Source organism: Camelus ferus, chromosome 1 (assembly GCF_009834535.1).
Source record: "Camelus ferus isolate YT-003-E chromosome 1, BCGSAC_Cfer_1.0, whole genome shotgun sequence".
NCBI classification, from domain to species: Eukaryota; Metazoa; Chordata; class Mammalia; order Artiodactyla; family Camelidae; genus Camelus; species Camelus ferus.
This window is the reverse complement of record NC_045696.1, coordinates 7,333,868-7,349,356: the sequence shown is the minus strand read 5'-3', so window position 1 is coordinate 7,349,356 and position 15,489 is coordinate 7,333,868. Positions and strand designations below refer to the sequence as shown.

General features: G+C 41.6%; 1 protein-coding gene across 1 annotated transcript in view; it reads right to left on the bottom strand.

The window, feature by feature from the left end:
• VPS26C (VPS26 endosomal protein sorting factor C) overlaps positions 1 to 15,021 on the bottom strand; it is a 40,764-nt gene extending 25,743 nt beyond the window's left edge. The window contains exon 1 of the mRNA XM_006187472.3: positions 14,859 to 15,021. Within this exon, the coding sequence (XP_006187534.1) occupies positions 14,859 to 14,915 (57 nt within the window). The 5' untranslated portion in view covers positions 14,916 to 15,021. The remainder of the gene's footprint in view (positions 1 to 14,858) is intronic.
• Positions 15,022 to 15,489: the final 468 nt, after the last annotated feature.

Here is a 15,489-nt window from a genome sequence, read left to right as displayed (position 1 = left end):
TGAACAAATCTCAAAAGCATTATGCTCTGTGATAAGGCCAGATTCAAAGGGCTGTGAATCAAATCTTATTTATGCCATATATGTGACATTCTGCAAAAGGCTGACTACAGGGACTAAAAGCAGATCAGTGTCTATCCGTCTGGGGGTGGGGAGAAGAGGCTGAGGACAAAGGACACAGGGGTATTTGGGGGAATGACAGAACTCTTCCATATCTTGATTATGACGATGGTTAAGGTCTCAGAGAACTCTACACTGAAAACTCCACATGTTCAACTGCGTGTGATACATCTCAAGTAAGAAACCACAAAGACAATCAAGTATAGAAAGCCATACCCTACCTTCTCGACAACAGGATCATGTTCTAAAAGTGATTAATATTTAAGTAAAAAACTGGTCGTTAGCAATGGAACTGTATGAAGATACAGAGATACTAATTTGTGTGGCTTACATATTTCCTGCTAAAACAGCAGAAATAATATCATCCCTCATTTGACAAATGTTTTGCCATGCCTACCTACCATGCATCAGATACTGTTTCAGGCACTGGGGATAAGACAGTGAACAAGAGGCAAAGCCCCTGCCCTCAGGGGGCTCGCGTCTTAGTACTGCATTCTGATGCTGTGCTAACACTGCAAAACGCAGCCGGCTTCTTCTAAGTGTAAAAACACAGCCGGCTTCTTCTAAGTGTACAGGTCTAAATAGTCAGTAAAATGGGCTGACAAAAATCACAGCTACTGTCTGATGGAGATACCTCTGAAATGTCTAGTTCTGGAATTTTCTTGAGGGTCTGGAAAAGAAATCTGAACCACTGAATAAAAGTTTAGAAGAAAGGGACAAAATGAGATAGCCAATACTAGCCACAAAAAGTAAAAATTAATAGAAGTAAATATGAAGTCTTTAGGGCAGGAATATTAAAATCAAATCTCAGTGTGCTCTGTGGTTTCAGGGGTTAGATACCACATATTAGCAAAATTATGAATCAGTAGAGATTACCGGATTTCAGATTTCAATAACATTAAAACTCATAGAAACTTTAAAGCGTGGACACTCGTTTGGAAGAACTAGACTCCGGACTCTAACCCAAGAGTTTAGGAGAGCTGCGACGCGGCGGGTGTCTGGGAGGTGGCCTCATTGTAGGCCAAAGAAATGACCGTGGAACACAAGCAGTTGGCCAAAGAAAAGGCTTGGAAGTAGCCAGCCCACATTTACATAATGAACTACGGCCAACAAACTGAATCCCAACCAGAGTGAACTCAGGTATGAGTGAGAACAAGTCTGTCATCCAAATCCAAGGCACAGGCAGACTCCAGGAACAGAGGGCAAGCGGTGAGTCCTATAGCAAACGAGGCCACGGACCAAAGCAGGAGCTGGCAGAAGAGCCCAGCATAGGTGTGGCCTCCCTGCTCCAGCTGGCTCAGAGGCTGCCGGGCCCCCTGCCCAGGAGGCTGGGAGTGGGGAGCGTTAATCCTGGGGAGGACACGTGGAGCAGGGAAGCGGGGACAGAGAGTGCTACTTCTCACCTGATACTCCTTCCTATCACTTGAAGGTTCTTAGCAAGTTAAAACCTTTTTTTTAATGAACAAAACAAATAGAAACTTTTTAAAAAGATCCAAACAGATGGTCAAATTAACACTATTATATCATTTTTTTTAATTTTAAAAAGTTTATTTTTTTCTGATTATTATTGAAGAGGGGAATTTCTCCCCGTCTAGCCTTTACTTTTCCATTCATGGGACTTTTGTTCCTTTCCCAAAGATTATGGGAAATGGTCTTTTCTGATAAAACAAAGGAAGGGCCAGTTTTTGGCTGACTTCATGCCTGGTGTGTGACAGTAAAGCGTAAGCATAAATAAAAATATCATCATTGGGGGCAGGGTAGTGAGGATTAATGGAACTGAGCATTATTAGAAAGCACATGTGCCAACATCACACACCACAGGAATCTGCCCGGCATTGAGGAGGACAGCGGGTGTAACCCTCACATCTCCTCCAGGGCAAGCTCTTCCTGAGCATCAGAAATCCAAGGTCAGAACAGCTAAATCAGGTATAGGTTCCCATCAAGAGCCCAAGGATACTGACAATCTCATACTGCCCTTCCCAGGGTGAGTTTAAACACCAGGAGGAGAACAACAGGGAAGGCTGGACAGACCCCACCAGTTTCTGCTGGCTCTACTGGCCCAAGAACCCCAGGTAAGCAGGTTTTAAGAAGGAAACTGGCATACAACTAACCAAGGAGAGTCAGTCCAGAGTTAATTCTTGGTAATCGTGGATGGTGGGTCTATAACCTGTATGGAGTAGGAGGCCACCATTTTGGACTTAAATTCTCCAGTATACAAAAGAAATATAAGCAAAATGTTTTAAAGTGGTTGTATGCACTGCATTATATCTGAAAGTTAATAGTAGGGCCTATAAGTTTTGGCATAAAACAAAATAAAATGATTTGACATAAAAAAAACTTCAACCTTGTTGGCTCTGGCTGGTCAATACATCCTATAGCTAGTACTTTTCAAACCATGAACCACTGGGCCCTAGGTGTGTGCAGATGCCTCTGCAGCCACTTTGGGATTTGAGGAAGAGTCAGGGAGGGCAGGGGGCGGGGGGATCACTTGAAATGAAAAAGCTCTACTTTTACCTGCTTATAAAACAAACTATTGTAATAGATTTTATAGTTATTTTAAAAAATATATTAAAATGCTTTATAAGATTTCACTTAATTAATCTCATTGCTTAGAATCTGGGGGGGAGGTGGAATCTATCCTAAACAATGTTGTTCATTTTCTTGAGCTGTTTATGAGGAAACATTCACTGTAGTTTGTGAGATGAAAGATAAGATACAATTTCCATTACCTTGAGAAAGGCATCATTTCTGAGCCTGAATTTTCTTCTGTCTACAAGTGAGAGACTGTCTCTTCATACAGACAAAAAAGACCAAGGCCATCTTTTTAAAAGCTGCTCATCATATAAACACGTCCAGAAAGTCTCGTGTGCAGAGAGAGGACAATACTTGAAATTGACAGGAATTCACTTCACAAAAAGTATTGCACAAAAATTGTATCTTTACTTGCTTGTGTCTGTCTGGAAAAGTATCTGAAAAGAGCCAGGACCCCACAACCCTTGAGTAACAGTGCACAACACGCAATGGTGCACAACACTGGGTTGAAGGTCCCCATGCAGGGATCGGGACGGACCTGAAGCAAGTCACTGCATCAACTGACCTCTCCTTAAACCCTCCATCCAAATAGGCCCAAGTTCATTTCCAAGATGTGGAATGTTGTGCTTTTCCTGCTGGCACAACACCGGTGGTCACTGATTTGCTAATAATGCTCTTCTGAAACAGGCCTTCGTGAGCCCACCAGGAGGGGAGGCAGGTCAGCCCACCTGGTCCGTGGCTCATGACTACATCTGTTCTTCCAACAGAAGATGAAGCCTAGAACACGAACTGGGAGTGGGGGTGGGGTCACAATTTGTGTCCAGCAAATGAACTGCATTTATATGTAACAATGACCTGATTAAAATCTCTGAATGAAATGAAGAAATGTTCAGAGCTGGGGGTTAAAAACTCCCAAAGCGTAGCTGAGATGAAAATGGAGACCAAAGGGAAAAGTGGCCTCAACTTACAACTTCTCTGGAGCCCGCTGTGCTGAGAGGGTGCACGGGAAAGCATGGGGACCAGGGAGTACACGTGAGCAGAGGTGCAGGGACAGTGGGGAGCTGGGGCCTGGGAGGAGCGGGACCAGGGAGGCAGGTAGGCAGGACAGCAGGATGAACCTCGGGGCAGGCTGAGAGCCAGGACCCTCTCTAAGGAGGGTGAGCTAGACAGAACATCTATAGAAGGGACTGGCTGGGCTCTGCCCACAGGCTGGGGCAGTTGTGGGGAAGGTGCAGAGATGGGGAACCATCTCCCCCAAACCTGCCCGCATGCTGCTAACTCTCCAGCCTGTGAGCAGCACAGCCAGGAATGCGGCACTGGGGGACAACCACTGGACAATCACTGCAGGGACAGGGGGGCAGTCAAAGACTGCAGATTTCAGCCCACAGAGAGGGCATGGCTGGCTGTCCAGGCTGAACCCAGGGCGATGCAAGGTCAGGAGGTCCGGGCTGGGGACTGGGCACCAAGAGGAAAGCATCCTGCCAGAGTCAGAGCAGCCTGCGGGGGGAGGGCAGTCTCAGGGGTGCTGGTGACAGGCTGAGACTTGTCCAGCTGCTTCAGAGTCTAGAAATCGACCCGCCCACAGCGGCCAGGCAGGCCTCGCTAATGCTCAGGCCAGTGCAGAATCCGCCGCCACAAACACCTAACAGAACTGCGTGGACACTGACTGCATCCCAGGGTCCCACCAGCCTTGGGTGATTCTGAAAATACACCATCATGCATTATACAGGGTCGGGCTATGACTGAGGACACCAGCCTTCTCAGGAGTATTAGATTATTGGTGAGAAAAAAGGCCCACTTAACGTTTAGATCACTGCGTTCCTTAGAGGGTTCGTTCCTCCCACAAGATTATCTTGAGATCTCTTCCAGCTGAAAGTTCTACCCCAAGTATTTGCACCAGCACTCATGGTAACTGACCACTCATGGAGCAAGAATCCAGCAGAACAAAGTAGGACAGTTAGGCTTCTTTTTTTCATACCATTCTAACTTTGCAATTTTTCTTCATAATAATAAACTGGCATATAAAGGATTTTTCCACTTTAATCTCTTTTTTTTTTAAACTAGAAATTACATGAAAGCCAAATAAGACAAAACATAAATCTAGAAGTTCTCGTGGTAAGAGTAACCAGCCCACTGTGCATAAATCCCTCATCTCTGAAACCTGGCCACGCTGGACAGAAAATCTCCCATTTATGCTTTTCACACCGTAATATTCAACAGCGTCAATTTCATGAGTACCTGTGCCAGGATTTCAGAATGTAAACCATTATGAACTTATAAAAACAAATGAACTATATTTACTTTACAAAAAGATTTACTGCAAGGTTCTTTTAACCAATAAGCTTCTCTGTTACACTGAAAATAAAGCATAATTTACAATGTGAGTCAAACGTTTGGTTCAGGAACACATCTACTGCACCAAGCAAGAAGTACACAGAAATAACAAAACCACACCCAGCTTTCAGTGCCCAAAATGCTGTATAATCTCTGTCTGCTCTCGTGGGTGACTGCATCCCCCTCCTCCAGGTCCACCACGGAGAGACATCCAACCATCTGCACAGCAGATGACCAGCACTTACGGTGCCATCTGTAAGGTGTACGAACAACATGATTTACATCAAGGCAGGCGGAGCAATTCTGAGTGGGAACTGACATCACAGAAAAGTGTAAGGACCACCACCATCCCCACTGAAGCCCCTACTTTGGGTCAGACCCTGTAATAAATGCCTTAAAATGTTATCTCATTTCATTCTCACAACAAAACCTCTGAGCAGGTATCAGCCCCATCCTACAGATGAAAATTAAAACCTAGAGAAGGCACACAGAGTTCTGGGCTTGGGAATAAAAAGACATGATTTCAAATATTCACTTTTGTATCAATGCCCTTGGCATGTTACTGAATTCTCGGAGTCTCAGTCTTCTCAACCATAAAATGGGAAGGAAAATGCCATCTCTTCAGTATTTGTGAGGGTTAAAGCCATCTGTGAGTCAGGAAGGGCTGTACTGGCACCATATGTTATTATAAAACGATATCATAATGAACTCATCTCCAAAGAAACAGACTCGCAGACATAGTAAACAATCTTACAGTTACGGGGGAAAGAGATCTGGGAGTTTTGAGATTTTGGAAATGTTAACTCCTATATATAAAAACAGGAAAAAAACCCAAATTTCTTCTGTATAGCACAGGGAACTATATTTATATATTTAGTATCTTGTAATAACCTTTAATGAAAAAGAATGTGAAAATGAATATATGCATATATGTGCATGACTGGGACATTATGCAGTACACCAGAAATTAACACACTGTAACTGATTATACTTCAATTTAAAAATAAATAAGTAAGCAGGGGAGGGTATAGCTCAAGTGATAGGGTGCATGCTCAGCATGCACAAGGTCCTAGGTTCAATCCCCGGTACCTCCTCTAAAGTAAAATAAACGAGTAAAGCTAATTACCTCCCTCCTTAAAAAAAATAATTAATTAATTAATTAAAAAATAAATAACAGTATCAGTGGAGTGTTCTCATGGGATATTAAAACTTTCACTGGAAACATGGAATTAGGGAATTTTTTTACACATTCCTGATTGTCCTGTATCATACATGGAGCTCTGGAAACACAAGTTAAGCTTCTAGCCTCAAGGAGAAGGCATCCCGGGGAAAAGGTGGCACGGCAACACTGCATGGCTCTGAGGAAGGTCTGCTCTCTCCGAGCTGTGCAAACTGTGGCGAAGACTCCGGGGATCCACATTTTGGACAATTTTCTATTATCTTCTCTTTCTGAGTTAGAGAGAAGAGAACCTTATTTACAGGAATTCTGAAGTCCCCATTCCCATATCTATTTTAACCATTCTCTTAAGAATGATCATCCTAAAGCAAAAGTAAGGGAGGAGTATTCAAGTATAACATGGGGGTATGTCAAAATAAGAATCTTACCAGCATCTGTCTAGAATTTTTATCTAGAATAATAATTACAAAGCAAAATTCATAACATATCTATAAGACAATAGTTTTCCCTTTCTGATCAATGCATTCATAAAACTCTTAGTCTTATGATTTTCCTTAAAGCCTATGTTTTAAGGCTTCAAACATCATTTAATAGTTTCTGAGCACCAAGTGGCAGGTACTGAAAGGCCTAGGAATACAAATATAAACAAATTATTTTAGTTAGGCAGACTCAGAGAACAAACTAATTACAACAGAGGTTAATCAGTGCAATAACAGCAGAAGATATGAAGTGTGTTGGTAGCCTGTTACTTACTGGTCACTACTGAATTATAGAAAAAAATCTCGTGTCATTCTTTCTTTTCCTGACCACAGGACCTGACATTCCTCTTCTCCACCACAATCTCACTTTCTGGCTACAGTTACACTTCTCATAAGGAATTTTCTAAAATGGAAATATTAAATTTGGGAATCACTGTAAGACTATGAGAATAGTTTTTATAACAGAAATTAAGCACACACTTCTAAATAACTCATGTGACAAAGATCATAATGGAAATTAGAAGATATTTAATTTACAATTATAAAAATACTACAGATCAAATCTTGAGGGACAGGGCAGTAGAGCATTATTTTGAGGTCTTCCCACACCCACAGAACGTGAGGTTGTTAAACCGTGAAGTCACAGCACCTTTCTTGGCAGCAGTGTCTTCTGCCAGGATGTAGGCAGAGTGAGTCTACTTTGTCCATTCTCTCTCCCTCTCTCTCCCGCTCTGTCTCTTTTCCCCTGCCCCTCTCCTGCAGGACCTGGATGGGGTTACAAGGGTGTTTGCTTTACAGTAATTCACCGACCTATTAAAAACAAAAAACTTATGGGGTGTAGCTAAAGTTGTTCTTAGAGAAAGATGTCTGCATTTTTTAAAGGAGGCTACAATTTAATAAGCTAAATAGCCAACTTATGAAGTTAAAAAACAGAAACAAACAAACAAAAGCAAGAAAAGAGCAGGATAAACCCAAGGAAAAGAAAATATTCTGGAAAGACAATATAGTGAAGTCACTTTAAAAAATTACCGCCAAAGTCTTTTCAGCAAGTGGTGTTGGGAAAGCTGGACAGCCTCACGTAAATCAATGAAATTAGAACACTCCCTCACACCATATACAAAAATAAACTCAAAATGGTCTAAAGACCTAAATGTAAGACATGACATCATAAAACTCCTAGAAGAGAACACAAGCAATACATTTTCAGACATAAATCATAGCAATACTTTCTTAGGTCAGTCTCCCAAGGGAAAAGAAATTAAAGCAAAAATAAACTAACAGGACCTACCTAACTTAACCGCTTTTGCACAACAAAGGAAACCATTACAAAATGAAAAAACAACCTACAGAATGGGGGAAAATATTTGCAAACAATGCCACCAGCAAAGGGTTACTTTCCAAAATATACAAACAGCTCACACAACTCAATACTAAAAAAAAAAAAAAAAAAAGAATCAAAAAGGGGAGGAAGACCTAAATGGATATTTCTCCAAAGACATACAGATGGCCAACAGGCAAACGAAAAGATGTTCAACACCGCTAATTATTAGAGAAATACAAATGAAAATCAAAATGAGGTATCACCTCACACCAAGCAGAAATAGCCATCATCAAAAAGCCTACAAACAGTAAGTGCTGGAGAGGGTGTAGAGAAAGGGAAACCCTCCTACACTGCTGTTGAGAATGTAAATTGGTGCAGCCACAATGGAAAACAGTATGGATGTTCCTCAATAATTAAAAACAGAACTACCATATGATCCAGCAATCCCATTCTGGGGCATATAGCCAGAAAAGACAAAAACTCCAATTCGAAAAGATACGTGCACCCCAATGTTCACAGCAGCACAATTTACAGTAGCCAAGACATGGAAACAACACAAATGACCATCAACAGATGACTGGTTGAAGATGATGGGGGGGTGTCTGTGTGGGGGTGTCTAATGGAATATTACTCGGCCATAAAAAAGAATGAAATATTGCCATTTGCAGCAACATGGATGGACCTAGAGATTATCATACCAAGTAAAGTAAGTCAAAGACAAATATTATGTACCACTTATATGTGGAATCCAAGAAATAATACAATGAATCTATATACAAAATAGAAACAGACTCATAGGCAGAAAACAAACTTACAGTTACCAAAGGGGGAGAGGGGGAGGGCTAAATTAGGAGTATCGGATTAACAGATACAAACTACTATATGTAAAATAGATAAGCAACAAGGATTTACTGTACAGCACAGGGAACAATATTATCTTGTAATAATCTATAATGTAAAATACTCTGGAAAAGAATATGTATAACTGAATCACTTTGTTGTACACCTAAAACTAACAGAATATTGTAAATCAACCTATACTTTAATAAAAAATTTAATTAAAAAATTACTATCACTCTATACTGGAAATTGACACATTGTAAAATGCCTATAACTCAATAAAGAAATGTAAAAAAAAATTACTATCAAATTAGGTAAGAATGAATGACTGTTAAAAGGTGGGGACTAAAGTAAAAGAAGCCATTTATTGCACTCAGACTGCTTCGCAATGTCCACTAGTTCTTGCTCACTTTGCTCACGCTATTCCTCCTGATGGAAACAAATGGTGCCAGGTGGGGATGGAGACCCTGGCCAGGTACTTAGCTTTCAAAACTAAGTTGGAACATCACCTTCACAAGGGCCCAGTCCACCAAAACGACTGCATCCTGCCCTGCACTCCTCACCCAGCACAAATGCGCCCACCCATTTGAGCACATTGGTACCTTTATGACTTTACCCATCTCTCTCTAAACCTGTTAGCCTCAGGAGATCAACAGACATTGGCTGAATGTTTGTTTTAAGTAACAGTCTAAAAAGGAGATGGATGAAGCTGTGGTGATACTGAAAGGCATCCAAGATAAAGATACACTGTTAAGCAAAAAGAACAAGTTTTGTGTGAGTGTCTACGTTACATGTGCAGATATTACTCATTGAAAATGTCTGGAAGAGTACACAAACTGTCAGCGGATACCTCCAGACACAAAAGGGGGCCAGAGAGAGGAAGAACTTGACTTTTCACTTTCCAGCCTTCTGTAAAATGTTAAGTTGTTAACTTGGCATATGTTATGTTTATTTTCTTTTTAATGATTCAACTGTGAAAAAAAAACTCCATCATTTTTTCAATGAGCATCTTTTTCTAGAAAAAAAACTCGAATGACAATTTAAAACCCAAACATAACTTAGGTTCCCTGGTGTTCACAGAATCAAAGCCATTTCACAACTAAGATAAGGAAAAGAATCAGCAGCACATTTGCTGAGAGGAAGACATAGCAACTTTTTAATTGAAATATTACAATGTTATTCATAGTACTCCTAGGAAATTAATAATTATCCTCACTTTAAAATTCCTCATTTTGCACCAAAAGAATGGGGACTTTTAGGGAGGTGTTAAAATAGACTGTTGGCTGCACATGCTTTGCAATCTGACTGACCTGAGTTGGAATCCAGGCTGTCATTAGTTGGGTGATCTTGGGCAAATTCCTTAACTTGTCCAGGCCTCAGTTTTCCCATCAGTAAAATGGGGGTGATGCTGCCAGGCTCACAAAACCCAACACCAGTGTTTCCCAAGAGCTTCCAGTGGAACATAAGACTGTCGTGACATGGACAAACATGTTTCATTTGAATGACAGTCACTTACAAGCTAAGAAGCAGGCTAAAAGAGGTGGCAGCCACCTCAAGCAAACCGTGAGGATTACAGGAGCTGTGCTCTGGCAGACCCATGGATGAGTCAAACCTTTAGCAATTGAATCTTTTTTTTTCTTTTTTTTTCAGGGGTGCGGAATTAGGTTTATTTATTTATTTTAATGGAGGTACTGGGGATTGAACCCTGGACTTCATGCATGCTAGGCATGCACTCTACTGCTAAGCTATACCCTCCCCCTTAGGAACTGAATCTTTACCAATGCTGTTGAGATGTACAGAGAAAACTGAAAACTTTTTTTTTTAGTCCCACCTGCAGCCACAGGGGAGGGTGAGGAAGAGAGGACTCCCTTCACATTTTCATGGTGCAAACTAGGCTTGAAACATGGGCTGTCTGCAGGCACTGAGACCTCTTCGAGCAGCCAGCCAGCCAGGGTCCTGTCCCCTGGGTCTTAGGAAGCAGCCCTGACAGTGCCAGCCACCTACTCCACCTGGCCTGAATCACAGATGATGGACTAACACTTAAGTCATGGCACATCACAACCAGTGTATCTTTTTATCAAATGATTAGATTTATTGGTTTCATAATTCTTATTTTTGGCTTTAAAAAACATACAGTTGAGAACTATATTCAGTATCTTGTAATAACCTTTAATGAAAAAGAATATGAAAATGAATATATGTCTATATATGTATGACTGGGACATTATGCAGTACACCAGAGATTGACACATTGTAACTAACTATACTTCAATTTTAAAAAAAGACAGTTGAAGGGGGTAGGGTATAGCTCAAGTGGTAGAGCACATGCTTAGCATGCACAAGGTCCTGGGTTCAACCACCAGTACCTCCTCTAAAAATAAATAAACCTAATTACCTCCTCCCCCCCAAAATTAAAAAAAAAATACAGTTGAGACTTGAGCAACAAGGGTTTGAACTGTGTGGGTCCACTGCAGATTTCTCCTCAATAAAATATACTGGAAAAATGTTTGGAGATTTGCAACAATTTGAAAAAACTCGCAAGACCAACCACATAGCCTAGGAGTATCAAAAAAAAAAAAAAATGAAGAAAAAGTTAGCTATGTCATGAATGCATAAAATTTGTACGGATGCTTCTCTACCCTTACATAGGAACAAGGTAACAATATAAAATTGACGTGTTAGTTTTTTTTTTTTTTTTTTTTTACTGTTTTATAACTTTGCTTTCAAGGAATTACATTACCATATAGTATGCCTCTCTCATAATTGGAGAAATTGTTTATCAACCTATCAACACAGGTTTCTTTTTTTTTAATGTAAAACATTTTCAATACCACATTGTGAATATGACTGAAACAGTGTATGCAATAACAGTTTAATAATTTTACAACGATTCATTCATTAGTGTATAGGCCAGGCTACTGTGAAGCAATCGTACTGATTACACTGGGCTATCATAAAGCTATCATATTGCTGCTTCTTCCTTATCAATGTATGAATCATTATACCTGTAAATATAAATTTCTTTTTCACATAATCTTTTGAATTTTGATGTCTGGTGTTAGTAATGCATACAGCATCTACACTGTGTTTTGTATCATGGAAGACAATATTGATGTAGGTACTGACAGAGAATTCATCTTATAAACAGGCAACATAAACTACAGAACTGATACAGAAGAGTGCTCTGCAAATGTATTTTCTCTTCCTTATGATTTCCTAAATTACATTTCCTTTTCTCTAGCTTCCTTTATCATAAAAATAATGTATGTGATACCTATAATGTACAAAATATGTGTTAACTGTCCATGTTATTGGTAAGGCTTCCAGTCCAATAGTAGTCTATTAGTAAAGCTTGAGGGAAGTCAGAAGTTATATGCAGATTTTCAACTGCGCGGGAGTGGGCACCCTCACGTTGTTCAAGGGTCAGCTGTACAGGAGCAACCCTCTATGTATGAGAAATTATACTGGTTTTTCTTTTACAATTGTCATATAAGGCCTCCTTTTAAAAGGCAGGTAGTGTAAAGTGCATTAAGTGTAAAAATGCCTGATAGTTGAGAAACACAGCCGCAAGTCAATGAGCACAGATTCTGTTCCTAATACTGGAACGAAGGGATGTGCACGGGGTGGGCAGAGCTGACGCCACCTGCAACCTCACCACCCACAAAGAGTGGTCCCAGCCTGGGATTTCCAGCTGGGTCAAACTGAAAATTTCATTTCTTCATCTTTTTAAAATGTACCTTTCATTACTTGTACCATATTTTAAGCCACAGAAAACACCTCAGCATCTCAGCTAGAGTAATATCTCTGAATGTAATATGCAGACTTTGAAGGAAAACAATAAGTATTAAAACTCAATTTATACATTGCCTGTCACTGCCTCCCCCGGTTCTTATTTTGCTATTTTCCAAGCTACAGAAAAGTAATGAGAACACAAAGTAGAGAAAAAACTGGAACCCTCATACACTGCTGATGGAGTGTAAAGTTGTGCAGATGCTTTGGGAAACAGTTTGGTGGGTCTTCAAAAAATTAAATATAAAGCTCCCATATCAGCCAGCAAATCCACCCTTAGGTATATATCCAGGAGAAATGAAAACATATGTTCACATAAAAACCTGCCCTAGAATGTTCATAGCAGCATGATACACAATAGCCAAGACATGGAGGCAACCCAAATGTCCATCAACAGATGACTGAATAAACAAAATGTAACATATCCATACAAAGGAATACTACTCAGCAAAGGAGAAACTGAAACATGCTACAACATGCATGAACACTGAAAATATGATGTTAAGTGAAAGAAGCCTATCACAAAAGGCCACATACTGTATGATCCCATTTATATGAAATGTCCTAATTAGGCAAATCCAGAGAGACATAAAGTAGATCTGTGATTGCCAGGGGCCAAGAGGGAGAGGGAATGAGAAATGATGCTAAGGGGTACAGGGTTTATTTTGGGGGTGATAAAAAATGTTCTAAAATTAGATGATGGTGATGGCTCTACAACTCTGAATATATTAAAACCACTGAACTGTACACTTTAAAAGGGTGAATTTTATAGTAATTAGATCTCAATAAAGTTGTTATTAAAAAAACAGAAGAGAAAAAATACAAAGTAGACCTATACAGACTAGAGTCACCAATTACTATTTTGGCACATTTGCTTTCTTTCTCCTCACAGGTGCGCGCACACACACAATTTACGAATTTATGGCTGGACCATTTAAAATGTAGTTATTATGACACTTTATTCCTAAATACTTCAGCATAATGAAAATACAAATCTCATACTTGGGAACTTTAATACCATTACAAAACTCTTATTGAATATATAGCCCATGTCCAAATTTATTTATCAAAAATGATGTATGGTATTTAGTTGTCATCCCTTTTATCTCCTGAATCTAAATAAGTTCTCCTGTCTTTTTAATAACACTCTCATATTTGAAGAATCCAGGCCAATTACTGCACAGAATGTTTCTCAATTTGAATATGCCTGACTGGTTCCTTATGAACTGAGCTAAGGTAAGTATTTTCAGCAGGAATACTACAGAGTTGAGTTGTGTCCTTCTCAGTGTTCCATGCCAGAACATGATGTCTTTTTAGTGGTGGTGGTAAGGTGGTATTCACTGCTGGTTAGGGTGGTGGTGATCAGATTCCTTCATTATAAAGAAAGCCTCTTCCCTCTGTAATTAATAATCTGGAGATAACTATTTGAATCTGTGTAAATATCAGGTTTCCCCAAGTATCTTGCACCCAAAGGTTTTAGCATCCCTTTTGAGACCTCCCTGCATTTACATGATTAACCACCACTCTCAGTTTCATTCCACAGAGTGTGAGACCTGGCTTTGTTTCAACTCCGGCTGCATATAAGCATCACTGGTGTCTCTTGGGGTGAGACCCCAGCCATCATAGTTTTAAATTCCCCATTGTGACTGATTTTGATGTACAGTGAGGGTTTAAATTCCCTGTGTTAGAGGTAGAGTAACCTTGCATTCTCACTTGGCAAATTAGGAAACTAATGAGGTTAAGAGCCAGTGGCACAGAACTTGTTAATGGCATAATTAAGATTTTTTTCACTTGCATTTTAATATGCTATTCCTCCTCTATGTTATTAAAATTCCACCACCAGAAAAATGAGGAACTTTTGTATGGTGGTAGAGCAGACCACGGCCTAAAGTGCGTATTTCTGCTTTCCAGGTTAATTTCGCCTTTCTGTCATTAGAACTTTGCATTCACCTTAGAAGTGAGGGAACGGAGCGTGTAGTCACAGAGCTCCTTCGCCCTCAGTGCTCACCGCAACAGCTCAAGCCTGGGGGCCTAAGGCCGAGCTGGAGGTTTAAGGCGCCAGCCCCTCGGCCCTGCATGCCCCCCAGCCGGCGATGACTCCGGCAAGGGCCGCTTATAGAGCTGCCAGCCACGAAAGCGAGACGTACCTGGCGGCGATGCACCTGGCTGGGAAGCGCCTGGAGGCGCGCCTTACCCCTCCCAGGGACACCAAGAAGTGTGCGGAGCCTTGGAGACAACAAAACCTGCAGGTCCACCCACCACCACTTACCCCGGCGTGATAAACCTTGTTCGCTCTTTTAATCTTAATGTCCAGGGTGGTCCCCATCTCGAATACTCTGCCGTGGGCGCCACTTCCTGCCGCGCGTGACCCTGAGGGGTAAAAGGCCCGTTCCGCCCCTCCGTCCAGGGTCCCGCCCCCTTCTACTCTCCGTCGGAAGTTGCGTCACGTAACCTTGCGCGAGCCGCGTGATCGACTCCCCTTCCTTCCTCCTTCCGGTGCAGGGGCGGGCCTTAGCGCGGGCAGACGGGCTGTCACTCTTCGCCCCGCCCCCGCCGGACGTGAGGGGCGGGACCGGGCTAACCCCACCCCTTCCGTAAGACGGTCAAAACGCCGGAAATTCCCTCCTTCTCGCCCGTTGACTTAGAGGGAGGGGGAAACTCGTCTCTCCCGTCGTGCCCCGCGGTAGGGGGCGGCGCCAGGGGCGCGTCGCGGGCGCAGCCTGTGCAGAGAAGCTAAGGCTCCCGTCAGGCTGTGCGGCGCGTACAGGCTATTAGGTGTCGCGTTATTGAGTTCGCTTTAAGGCAGCGATAAGTGGGGGCTACATTCCCACCCAGACTCCTTCCTTTTGTCGTCTCTCGCCCTCCCCCGCTTCCTTCTGGGGACTCTGAGGACGGAGAGC